Raw genomic sequence first — 12,336 nt, forward strand, 5'->3', positions numbered from 1 at the left:
GTCTTCTGGTCTGGCACGAGGCACACCAGGGGTCACGGTCGATCTCGCTTAGACTGGTTGCGCGGCACGACCCTGAGGCGCATTGCAGCGCGAGGGAGAATGGCGGGAGTATTTAACGTAAGGTACGGATGCAGCGAACACGTGCTGCAATCGCTCTGGATGCTCTGGGAACACTCGGAAAAGAAGGGAATGTAGTGAGCCGTACATGAAGCGTATGAGGGCGTCGCTGGGACGCTAACAGGACGCTTTTCGGATTCCCTCAGCCTGTCGCGTCGGCCAATGGGCTGTGCCGAGCGCATCGGCGAGAACCTCACGCCAAGATTCAACTTGACATGGTGAGCGTCCGCAAACTGATGGTCAACATCACCACCTCCCGGTCATCATCTTGCGGGCCCTCGCCGCCTTGATCCTCGCCATCGATTCCCGCTCTGTCCGCGGTCTGGGACGTGGCCGGCATGGTCGTCTTCTGCGACCTCAGCGAACCTGTGATCCAAAGGCTGCGGGAGCATTGACGCTGCGCTCACTGTTCACTCGGTGAGTTTCTCTCGGCGCGCTGTTCTCACGATAACCCTCTCCTCGCTGTTTTCGTGCTAATTGTTGGTATTCAGCTCAATTGCGCTGCTCGTAGCCCGCCCGCGTTTGCATCGAGGCCACCAACCAACTCAACTCCAGGCCCGCCTTCGCTCTCACTTTCACCTTCACCACCCCACCCGAGTCGCCGCCTGCAAACGTCCGTGAAAATTGCAAACGCCTGCCCTCTCTCAATCTTCATGTCCTCCCACACACTCGAATCTTTCCCACCAACTTATTCTCGACGTCGGGCACGTCTCTTTTCCTAGCTCGGACTATACCACCCCCACGATATCGAGCAACCGAGGACGGCAACAGCATGTCCGTTCCTGAGCCTGTGCCGGATGGTGCGCCGCCTGGTTCGACGCCAACCCCCCCACCTCGCTCAGCTAGAGATCAAGTCGAAATCGCCAAACTCGACGCAATATCCGACCGCATCAAACGCGCTGTCCCAGAGGCGCCGTATATCCTTTCCACTCCTTCGTTGCATCCATACTCACATTGGTCGCGGCAGGAGGCACATAGTTGGATGATGGGACATCTCTTTGACCCTCACGAGGAGCACCTCCAGTACAGGACGTACCTCTACCGAGAGCCATATCAAGACTGCTTCGTCTTGCAACCGGGTGAAGATGATTTGCCCCCACCCGATCGGTCCAAGTCGCAGGCCTTAAATACCTCGTCACAGGCACCGAAGAAGAAAATCAGCCTCTCAGCCTATAAATCGAAGCAAGCCAATGGCGTCATCACGCCTGGTTCTAAGAAAGTGTCGCCCACTCTTGCTCCAACCAAGCCTGATCCCGCCCAGGTCAACGGGTTCAAAGCGTCTGAAAAGCAGCCTCTTCCTGCCCAGAAGTCTCCTTCTAATCCGGCACGTCAGCAGTAGGAAGCTCTTGTCCCCCTTGATGTAGCTACACTAATTTGCAGCAGCCCCACCCCTGAATCTCTTGTTCCCGGCAAGCCTGAGAAACGGCCTCCTCCAAAAGAGCCTACACCAGAGCCGCCTCACAAGGGAGATTTGTCAGAACTAAAGCCAACCTCTGATGTTTCCGTCCCATCTAATGGCACTCCACATGGCCTCCCACCTCTTCTATCACCAGTCGGCCCATCTCTACACAATCCCTACGATCTGCCACCTATCTTGTCTCCGACATTACCCTCTAATGTTCAGGCTGAGCTCGACCGATTAGAGACCCAACGGAAGCGTGCTGAGTCCAATGCATCCACATCGTCTTCCGACAAGAGAGACAAGCTACTCTCGGCCCCAGATCCGCGCTCCGAAAAGCGGGAAGACCTCACGAGGATCAAGTCACGAGTCCGATCGGTCTCGATGAACGGCACTGCGCCCACCGGTCTTCCTACCGTTCGAACAAACACTTCTGAACCCACACTTGTAGTTAAGCTGAAGTATCCAAAACGATCAAGTGCCACTATCGAGAGGATTCTTCGCTTGCAGCCCCCTCGAAAGCCAGCCACAACTATTGACAAGAAGGAGCGACCAGTCAAATCGCAAATCAAAGCATCCGATGCTATTGCTACGAAGACCAAGGAAGCGCCAAAGACAACTGCACGTCGACCAGAATCGACTGTCCTGAACGCGAGATCTACTAACAGCAAGAGCACAACCGGGCCACAAAAGCGACCTCGTGATGAAGATGAAACCCTGTCGGCTGTGGCTCCAAAACGGCAAAAAGCGCAAGTATCTAACGATCCACCAAGTACTCCATCTGAACAAATAATCTTCTCGCCAACACTTTCTAACAAGTCTAGCGCGCAACGGTCGCAAGCCCTGTCGCAAGGCCAATATGTCACGCCTCGAAAAGATCTTATCGCGAACAAGATGATTCGGACTACCTCTGCAGAGGGGGATGATTCCACTCCCGGTCGATCTGGCGTCACTCCCTCCAGCTCAAAGCATCTCGATGTGAAGCCTGCTCCGACCTCTGCTCCTATTAACGGCAAGAAGCCAGCTGATATCCACGCATTTCAACGTATTTCAATGAAACTTAACACTCTCGGTCGATCGCTCAAACATGAAAGCCAAAGGTTTGTCGAGAAAGGTAGCCAAATTAGCAAAGACGATCAGAAACGCGCCGCCGTCACCAGCATTGAGTGTATTCTGTGAGTCTACCGTGTTTATATCCCCCCCAACCAGTGATCTTGTTGGTCACCCTAGCCGGTTCTTATTCGAGGAGAGCAACTCAGCACCAATTCCATACTCTTTACCCAACCCTCCCTACCTTCGTCCTAGCTGACTCGTCACAGATCGTATATGGCTGCCTACCACGTTCAAGACATCTCGCGCAATCTCAGTGGACGCCCTGGTGAAGTTGAAAACACTTGGAAAACCTTGTTACCCCTCTGCATGTCGTATTCCGTTCGGACGAGGGATTTCCCCCACTTGGACGGCCTTCGCTCTTATCTGAGCTCTGTTATTTCTGGATCCATCTGCACCCACATTGCACACCGGTTCCGCTCCATTTCCGCTCAAGCTCACGATTCCCCGCATGATGCCCCTACTTCCGAATCGGCGAATCCGAACCTCAAACTTCTTGCCGATAACGTTATGAATCAACAACGCTTTACGCAGGACGCGAGGATTGGTCTCCCTTCAGATGATATTGAAAGGTTATTTCCGAAAACTTGGGCTGGCAGAGAGAAAGTTGCGAAACTAGCCAGGGAGACGGAGAAGTTGGCTGGTGGTCACCTCAACGGTCCCTACTTCCTGCCCGTTGGGAGCGATACCACACCTATCCAGGCCGTTCGGTTTGGTCTTGCGTTTCTCAAAGAGTATAGTGAGAAGGAGAGCCTCAACTACTCCACACGCGTTAATCTCGAGAGGCCGGAATGATCTCTTGCTCTTCTTGCTTACTTTGATCTTTGCGTTGGTTCGGCATAGCGGTCTGGTTTGCCCTTCGGTGCACGGCGTCCCCCCATCTGGTTTTCTTTGCAGATTACTGGTTCATCACGTTTCCCCTATTCACGGATTAATGCCCTGTTGCATATGCACATGCACATGCACATACACCAGAATTTTTTACACGGCGTTTTCTCGGTAGCGTTTTATTCGGATGGCTCTTTCTTTGGGCGGCGGATCGGATCCAATTGGTACGGGTGATACCCAACGAGGCGGACTGGCTTAGTATGGCAGGCCTCGTTTCCTGATTTCATGTTTTCTTCCTCTTTCTTCTCTTTATCTTCTTGCCATGGCGATTAGGCAAGTACTTTTTTCCACGACACTTGGGGATGCAAGTAGATGTACATGCTGCGTGAATTGGACATATCGTCCGTGCTTCCAGATTTCCTCTTCTGTATACACTTGCTCGAGTGGAATGGAGCTTGGGTAAAGTGGTGGTTTACTTGCTACATGGCTGGCTAGAAGCGGCCTTTTGGTTCATGGACTGTGAGGCTTTTGCTTACGTAGGGTATATAGCCTTGGAAAAGTTAAGAGGAAGATAAGACAGACATGCAACAATCTAAAGAAGTTCTTTAATTACTCATGGCATGGTATTTGGTAATAATATTGGGATTGTCACTATGATGAGATGGGTTTTCGCTGGCTGTCTACTGCAGATGTCTGCATTGCGAGCGTTGATACGAGGTTTGAACTTGGCCAGACGTCTACTGCCAGCTAGTAACTGACATCAATCGCCGCGTGCGAGTGCTTTCATACTTTTACTGGGTATGGAATAATGCACCTACGGCTATCATAGTTGCGCTGCCTGAGAAGCCATCAAAACATCGGCATATGGCTGACCGGCGTGTCTCGGTGGAATTTAATTATCTAGAGGACAGACCGGCGATCGCATCGAGGTGAGTATTTCGTTGTTGAAGGGACGGGAGCGCCGATGCATTTGCGTTCCTACGTGGGGAGGGAGAGCATCTAAATGACTGTGCATACTTGCATGAAGCGTGGGATGCACGTCGTGGGGCACGGGAGGAGAAAAGGAACCATAGCGCGGGGCGAATATCTGCAGAGAGCCCAAAGTGTAAGTATATGTGTCTGTAAATAGCAGCTGAACAACTGTAAAGTGGTTGACGGGAATTCCCCCTCGGGTTTAGGCGGCCTTCCGGTTCGGGTATAGCTGCATGACTAAGCGCCCGCTGCTTTTGACGTCTCTATAAAACCCGCCCACCCTTCCCAACCTTCTCCTCTTCACGCCATCTTTCCTCTTTTTCCTATTTCCCTCCTTCCCTTTTCCAAATCCTCTCCACGGTTTCCCTGCCGAATCCCCGACCCAGTCTTGCTCTGCCACCCCCTTTCTCCACCGCTCATTTCCTCACCGCCGTTCCGGCTGCGCCGCTCGTCTCGTCGCTCGTTCTCCAAATCTTCCCTTTGGGGAAATGGTGTCAAGTTCCGTTTTTATTTCCCTCAGCTGGAGTGAAGGGAAGGGAAAGGAGGCTGGTCGCCGACTAAAACCAGCCCCTCGGATGCCTTGTGACCATTATTGAATGAGCATCGCCAAGGCCAAATTCATGCGGACCCATAAGGGGTGGTGAGCGCAAGCTGATGCGTGAGCGACGAAGGAGATCCACAGACTAAATCACATGTATGGGTGCTTTGTTACCGGACTCTTTTGCGAGCCCATCGTTCTCGCTCTCAGCACTCACTTAAAACTGGTGCCCGCTGTCTCCTGGGGGTCAGACGTGTTGCAACCCCTCCGCGGGATGGTTTGACGGAAAGGGGTGGTTTCAAACGAAGCCTAACGTCTAGCTCTTCGACACTGCGGTCCAGATTTTTTTCGAGGTATCCAGAATGGTGATGGTAAGGGAGAGCGAAGTTTCATGCACTGCAAGGGCTTTGCGCTAGCCCGTCCCGCTGAGCAATCGCAGCCTGGCGGCAAAGTGCGGAGACCATGATATTGGCCAAGCTGGGATGCAAACCCGACAGCCATTGACTCTGCAGGACCTTGCTTAAGAAAGAGCAGGCTTTTCTAAAAGATATGCTGTTTCGGGACGACATATTTAATTAAGCATGTTAAAATTTGCAAAAAAAGAACAAGGTAAGGGTTATTTAAGACATCGCTTAACTAATTGTTCCTTCGGCGGAGAGCCTAGCAACGTTTGGGGATTGGGCCCTAGACGTTCTTGCTGAAAGCGTGAACGAAGGCTGGAACAACTCTGTCCTATTAACTAGCACTCGTCCTTAACTAGATTACTTAGTGGGATTTAGGCGTGAGGCGTTTACAAAGGATTAGCTTAATAAGCTTTCCCCTTTTATCGGTAACTTTCTCGCAGGCGACTAGTCCTTCTTCATGGCCACATACTACATGTACTTCCCGTTCCTCACGTGCGAAGTCAAGTGCAGCGCTGCAGCGCTTAACATCGCGGACTAGTAGAACGCGCACAGCATGACCCTTGCTGTTAGGGCGATTGTTGAGCTTTTCTAGCTTGTTAAGCGTGAGAAAGAGCTTCACTGGAATATCCTCGCATTCTCGATTTCGCACAATCATCGAATAGTGCAAATCTACAGCCACTACCCTGTAATTAAGAGAAAAGACACTACCTTTTATCGTCACCCTATCTGCACGTTTGACTTTACTAAGCTAGACAGCAAGGATAAGTAGACAGCATACAAATTCACCAAGAATGTGTATAATGTATGGATGCCTGCGCTCCGTCATCAACGAGTTACCGGCTGATTTTGACTTTGACGTCCCGCAGCTACTGGACGAATCCGGGCTTTCTTAAGGCTTGGAAAGTCATCATCTCCGATCGTTCACGGAGCCAGATCCGTAGCAGGTGGCTGTGGCAGTTAGTCGGCTATTGACGCAGGAGACATCACTCCGGACACGTCCTTCACTGACAAGGGAGGATTAAAGAGGCTGAGGACAAACACAGAGGAGTAGAACCATTGGTTTAGGCGTAGGAAATGGAGTGGAGGCTTCTGATTTCTCTTGGGGCGACTTGGGGTTGGATGGGAACGCAAACTAGCCTAAGGCTGAAATAAAGGGATATTGGATAGTGGTGGGGCGTGGATGAGCGTACTGTATTAGACGGCAGCGTGGCTAAACTGCGGTGCAAGCAACGCAGAAATCATCGTGAATCTTAGCAATTTGCATTTCAGTTTCTGCCCTCTATGATATTGCAGAGTATTTCCTGACCTATTGTTTCCAGCAGACTCTCAATCTCTACGCCCCAGGAAGGCACTGAAGCGTTGAGTTCGCGCGCGCTTAGCCCCACACCAGAGAACCCGTTCACAGAACTCTACGCCACGGAAGCAAATAAGATAGAAGGGCGATTGCATGTCTCTGCGCCCTTCGGCCGTCTCAACGAACAGGGCCCTATAACATTCGTCCGTCTAAAGCGCCCGCCCTAAGCGCCCGTTCTATTTGTAACGCCACGCTCCCGCGCTCCGAAAATGTTGTTTCGGGAGAGTATCCTCTGTTGTATTCGCGCGATGATTTTGTTGTCCGACATAAACAGCTTTGGCGCCGTTCACGACTGTGCCTCACTTGAATGTCGTTTAACGCTTAGATTTATCGTTGAGCTTGCAGGCACGCGCTTTCAGCAGGTGGGCTCGCAAGTGAGCCTGATTAGCTAGTCACCCGGTGTGGCACGGGTAGGTGAGCTGATCTGTAGCTGCCCTCTAGTATGAGCAACGCCCACCACCGTCTATACAAAAGCTCCGAAAGCACTGACATCTCTTCTGAACGTCATCGCGATGGGTCCCACCAGGGTTGGTTGCGTCATCTGCGGGTTTCTAATCTACAACCCTATAGCATCAGGACCCGGGTCTTGGTTGAGAGAATTTCGCGCAAGTGAGTATGCCGTGAGAGAATCTTGACGATTCTGCGCTGATGGAACTAGTCTATTCATGTCCATCAGGCACCTTCGTATCTGGTGTCGGCTGCCATGAGGCCGGTATGGGTAGTACGTAGATCGCGCCGTCCGATCCCGCCATACGATGGGACAACGATTATCTTTTCCCTGTGATAGATAAGATTCCAGTTATGCGACAGCATCCCCTAAATGGTCGCCATAGCTTTGTACTTCATGATGCTTGCTGGCACCTTCTGCAGAGAGCCTTTCAGCCCAGCGAGATCCCTCTTAAGCGGCTGCTCGAGGTCTGCGAATCATTGCCATTTCCACTTCAAGGAAACGGCGTATGTTGGGGCCACGACTACAGAAGCCTCCTCGTCCTCGACAATCAAGACCACTATCCCTAGGAGGACCAGCTCATGGAGCATTTTCATAACGCTAAAACGCGTTTATACGCCAATAAGAACCCGTACAATGTGCCAGAGATCCCTCCATTACTAGTGATACGTCAAGAACATCTACCAGAGTGGTTGCCTAAGACGCAACAACATGACTGCTTTTCAAGGCTCCCATGGGAGATACTCAAGGCTATAGCCATCAAGTTGCCTACTAATAATGCCCTAGGCCTACGCCATGTTTCAAAGGCTTTCCTGCCCCTCCTGTCCAGTAATACCTTTTAGGCGTCTAGATTTAAGGCTAGCAGCGACCGCAGATTTCTATTCAAGAAGTAGAAGAGTCAAGATAGTACAGATTAGCTAAGTTTGTATCAGCTTACTAGTTAAACTCATAACCCACCTAGATTACAGAATAGAAGGAGAATCTAGAACTTAATCATGCCACTTACTAATTGCTTAGCCTACGCCTTGCAGAAGGTTCAAAGACAGACTGCATAGACCAAAAGTTTACCTGTCTGAGATAGAGCAAGGTAGTAAGAGATGTAAAGGACAAGGCATCTAACAGGCACCTAAGAGACTTCAACAAAGGCTGCTAACTCTTTAGCACACACCTCGCCCACATGCCCAAAGATCTCTTAAAGATTAGTTTCTTAATTAGCAGCATCAGAAATGTCACCTATGTCGCAGGCATACGCCTCATAACTGAGAAGGGACCCAACATATGTCTTAGGTTTGTATCTGACAAACAAGTCATCTGTGAAGCCACAGCACTAGGAGGGTTTGTTCTAGCAGCGGGCTCAAGACGCATCCATGCCCTGCAAGTTGTCAGCAAGGACGCAAGCCTATTAGAGTGGGTTGGCTGTCCAAACAACTCGCCTATAACAGAGCGCCTCGCCCGCTTCAACTCTATCGCTGCCTTGGAAGTAAGCTTTAATATAAGTACGCGATTAAATTACTATGCCTAATATTCTGCTAGTACTTACCTGTCTGTATAGGGATATAAAATAGTCAGTCTCCAAATTTTAGAGAAAGCCTCGCCTCCTGCCCAAGCACAGAAAATGCATGACCAGGGCTTCCAACGGGCCGTACTACGGTCCGTACAAAGTGAACCGTAACGGTCACGTGTTCAGTACGAACGTACTAAGTTCGTGAGCCGCACTGTACAGTTAATAATGCCCTAGGTACAGTACGTAGTACAGATTGTATTACCCTTTTAGGAAGTTTTTATAGCAATTCTAGAGAAGTAGGAGGACTCTAGTAAGTAGAAGGTCTGCAGGGAGAGCTTCTAAAGCTCTAATTAGCTAAAAGTTTTATAAGAGCGCTTAAATCTCTTTTTAAGAGGTTTAATCTATCTATCTATAGTCTGTTGTCTTAAAAATGCCTATTATAGACTATTTTCTATTATAGAGTTATCTATTTACACATTTTACTACCTTATAGGCCTTATTTAGTTAATTAGATCTTTTTATTATCTATTTTACATAGTCTTATAGGCTGCAGAAGTTAAAAGCCCTTTACACTATGTTTTTTACTTTATCCTATAATAGTACACTATCTGTAGCTAAAGATTAATTATAGCAGTTTCTAAAAAACTATAATTATAACACTAGTGTTAAGTTTATAATTAATTAGAATAATATATAGCTATTAGACTTAAAACAAGTGTTGCCTTTAGCATAATTAAGTTACTAAGTAAAAAATAAGACTACCTTATAAAGTAATTATACACTATTAAAAGTGTAAGCTTATAGCATAGATATAACACTTTTAAAAAAGTAAAGTAAGGTAATCTACCTCTAGCTTTGCTATTAGTGTTATAAGTAAGACTCTTAAAGCGCTATAAAAGTAGTAAATAGCTATAACTATATTATTTAGCACTTACTAAAAAAGTATAAGGTTAATGTTAATAAAAAGCTCTTACCTAATAGCGTACAGCTACTGCAGCACCTATAAGAGGCAGCTAGAGGAGTAGCAGGCTTGTTGCAGAGGTTATCTTATACACTATAGCAGAAGGGTCCTCTACGCAGTGCCCTAGTTAACTAAGTTATAGTGTAGGATTAGTTATTTAAAAAAGCTATTTTATTAAAAACTTATAGTTTTATTAGCTAAAATTACATAAATTTTTTTACTACTTTACTATATTCTACTACTACACTCTCTAAGGATATCTACGCTGCACTTATACAGTAAAAGAAGAAGATTTAAATAATACTAATTACTACGCTATTAAAAATTACACTAAGTGTAGATATATAGTGTTCTAAAAACTACTTTTTCTTCTTTACAGTAGTAGCTTACTTTGTTAGTATACGCATATAGGCTACTATTATAAGAACTTTATAACTAACAACAGCTAGATGCTTTACACACTTAGTAAAACCTTTTAATTAGCTTTAAAAACCTATATAGTAACTATACTAGTAGTGCGTAAGCCTCTAAGATAGCTACTGTCTGTACGCAGCAGCAGCGTCGCGGCCTAGATACAAGCGATCGCGCACAAGCAGGATCACGTATCTATGTCACATGATGCTTGTGCGTGAACCTCTGTGCACAAACATCTAGATATCCCTCTTTTCCTCTATACAGAGGAAAGATAAGAGTAATAGAACTAGAAATATATTACTCTTACTTTACCTACTTTATATGCTATGCACACTATACACTACTTTTACTTTTACTACTTAAGTGCTTATACTATAAGCAGCTAGCTATTAAAGCTTATTTAACACTAATTAGTAGTTAATTTAATTAACTATAAATTAGTAAGAGTAATAATAAAGTACTTATACTTTATAAAGTACTTTATTTTATTACTTATTTTTTAAAAAAAGTAATAGTAAAGTACTTATACTTTATAAAGTACTTTATTTAGTTACTTATTTTTTAAAATAGTAAATTAATTTTTTACATTATATAGTAAGCTCTACTACTATATAAAGTAAAAAGAAGATAGTGTAAAACACACACTAAAGCTACTAAAGCTACACAACTTAGTAGCTAGATAATAGCACATTAATTCTTTACATTATATAGTAAGCTCTGCTACTGTACAAAGTAAAAAGAAGATAGTGTAAGGCGCATACTAAAGCTATTAAAGCTGCATAACTTAGTAGCTAAATAATAGCAGTACTTATATAATTTACTAAAAAAGTAATTAACTATACTATTATAATAAAATTTTATTAGTAACTAACAACTTTATGTAATAATAAAAAAAATAAAAAATAATTCTTATTATATAAATAACTTATAAAAAATATAAAGATATTAAAGGTAACACTATAAAATAAAACTAGCCTAAAGTACTAAAATAATAAAATTAATATGTTAAAAGCTTTAATAAGCTTATAAACTTAATTATATATAAATTATATAATTACTAATCTATATATAATAACTTAAAAGAGCGCTACTTTTCTAAGTGTGTACATAAAGAATTTTAAAGAATAGACACTATAAAACTTTTTAGCACTTAGCTACATATTTAAAAAAAAGCTTATATAAGTACTAGAGAATAAAAAAATTACACTATAGCTAGGCACTAAAAGTACCTAAGCCTAGAAGCTGTATAATATAGCATAAAAGAAAGTAATTACACTAAAAAAGCTTTATACATAACCTTTATTACTATATAAGGCTCTACATAGAAGCAGACTAAATATAATGCTGCTATTAACACTAAATATACTAGTATTACCTGCTTTTACACTTTAGCTAGCACTACACTAATTACTATACAAACAATACATGCTACTCTACCTAACGCCTGCTCTACACTCTTAATTGTACACACTACCGCCTGCAGTAGTGTATGCACTACTAATACTACCTGCACAATCTATACTACATTACAACCTGTACAAACTTCTACTCTAAAAAGAAAACACTAAAGAAAAACTTTTAGTAGACAAAATTATATAATTTTAAAAAGCATAAAAAAAAATAATAACTACATAAGTTAACTATATAATATTTTTATAAATAAAATAAAAATCTTTATTAATTTATATTAATAGCTAGATATTTAGAAAACTTAGTACATAAACATCTTTCTAGATATTCTAGAAGGTTAGGTAAATATGCACTATATATACAACATAGGCTTTAGAAATAACTAGAAGCATTTATATAACACTTTAAGCATTATAATAAAAGATTTTGCATAAAGAGAAAAAAAAACTATAGAAAGTAAAGTTTTATATAAAAAGTAAAACTATTTTAGTAGAAAAGTAACCTATTAAGTTTAATAGCAAAAAAATTAAACTTACACATAACATAGTAGTCTTTACTTAGAAGAGATAAGTAAGCTACTTTTATATAATTAACCTAAAGAATAAGAATGCTACACAACAATATATTAAGTAATATATAAAAGGGGTATACATTATATTTATATGTTAACTAGAGGTAGCATTTAACTTATTTATTACTGCATAAACTATAGACTTTTTACATAATAATATTAACACACTTAACACATAAATCTAATAGTAAATAGATAATAGTAAGTGTAGTCTTACTTTTCTACTATTATAGCTTAATTATGCAAAGCTGTTTATCTTTATAAATAAATTATTTACTAATAATAAAAACCTTAGCTTATAGCTAG

The 12,336-nt window shown here is 43.9% G+C and overlaps 4 protein-coding genes across 4 annotated transcripts; 3 read left to right on the top strand and 1 right to left on the bottom strand.

Moving 5' to 3' along the window:
- Positions 1 to 889: 889 nt before the first annotated feature.
- On the top strand, positions 890 to 3,421 carry BDR25DRAFT_313926 (uncharacterized protein; the record flags this gene model as incomplete). Its single annotated transcript, XM_033691414.1, has 3 exons — positions 890 to 1,452; positions 1,501 to 2,691; positions 2,836 to 3,421. The coding sequence occupies 3 exons, from the start codon at positions 890 to 892 to the stop codon at positions 3,419 to 3,421; spliced, it is 2,340 nt and encodes a 779-aa protein (XP_033548168.1).
- Positions 3,422 to 3,783: 362 nt separating this feature from the next.
- BDR25DRAFT_393458 (uncharacterized protein) lies at positions 3,784 to 5,825 on the bottom strand (the record flags this gene model as incomplete). Its single annotated transcript, XM_033698256.1, has 13 exons — positions 5,296 to 5,825; positions 5,182 to 5,229; positions 5,119 to 5,142; positions 5,014 to 5,077; positions 4,855 to 4,946; positions 4,731 to 4,829; positions 4,611 to 4,687; positions 4,463 to 4,541; positions 4,368 to 4,432; positions 4,273 to 4,322; positions 4,107 to 4,208; positions 3,931 to 3,971; positions 3,784 to 3,892 (listed from the first exon to the last, which is right to left on the bottom strand). The coding sequence occupies exons 1-13, from the start codon at positions 5,463 to 5,465 to the stop codon at positions 3,784 to 3,786; spliced, it is 1,020 nt and encodes a 339-aa protein (XP_033548169.1). The 5' UTR covers positions 5,466 to 5,825.
- Positions 5,826 to 7,194: 1,369 nt separating this feature from the next.
- On the top strand, positions 7,195 to 7,709 carry BDR25DRAFT_393460 (uncharacterized protein; the record flags this gene model as incomplete). Its single annotated transcript, XM_033698257.1, has 2 exons — positions 7,195 to 7,331; positions 7,381 to 7,709. A coding segment is annotated over exon 2 (186 nt), but the record flags the coding sequence as incomplete, so codon positions are not given.
- BDR25DRAFT_303374 (uncharacterized protein) lies at positions 7,195 to 7,812 on the top strand. Its single transcript, XM_033689997.1, has 2 exons — positions 7,195 to 7,331; positions 7,381 to 7,812. Exons 1-2 carry the CDS (start codon positions 7,235 to 7,237, stop codon positions 7,449 to 7,451), a joined length of 168 nt encoding a protein of 55 aa, XP_033548170.1. The 5' UTR covers positions 7,195 to 7,234; the 3' UTR covers positions 7,452 to 7,812.
- The last annotated feature ends 4,524 nt before the right edge of the window (positions 7,813 to 12,336 follow it).

The sequence above is a fragment of the Lindgomyces ingoldianus genome (genome assembly GCF_010093535.1).
Source record: "Lindgomyces ingoldianus strain ATCC 200398 unplaced genomic scaffold BDR25scaffold_14, whole genome shotgun sequence".
NCBI lineage: Eukaryota > Fungi > Ascomycota > Dothideomycetes > Pleosporales > Lindgomycetaceae > Lindgomyces > Lindgomyces ingoldianus.

Excerpts from the sequence above, each read along its gene's own strand:
- BDR25DRAFT_303374 (XM_033689997.1), top strand. The coding sequence starts at position 7,235 with ATGGGTCCCACCAGGGTTGGTTGCGTCATCTGCGGGTTTCTAATCTAC. Across the intron at positions 7,332-7,380 it reads GTTGAGAGAATTTCGCGCAA|TCTATTCATGTCCATCAGGC; the intron begins GTGAGTATGCCG and ends TGATGGAACTAG.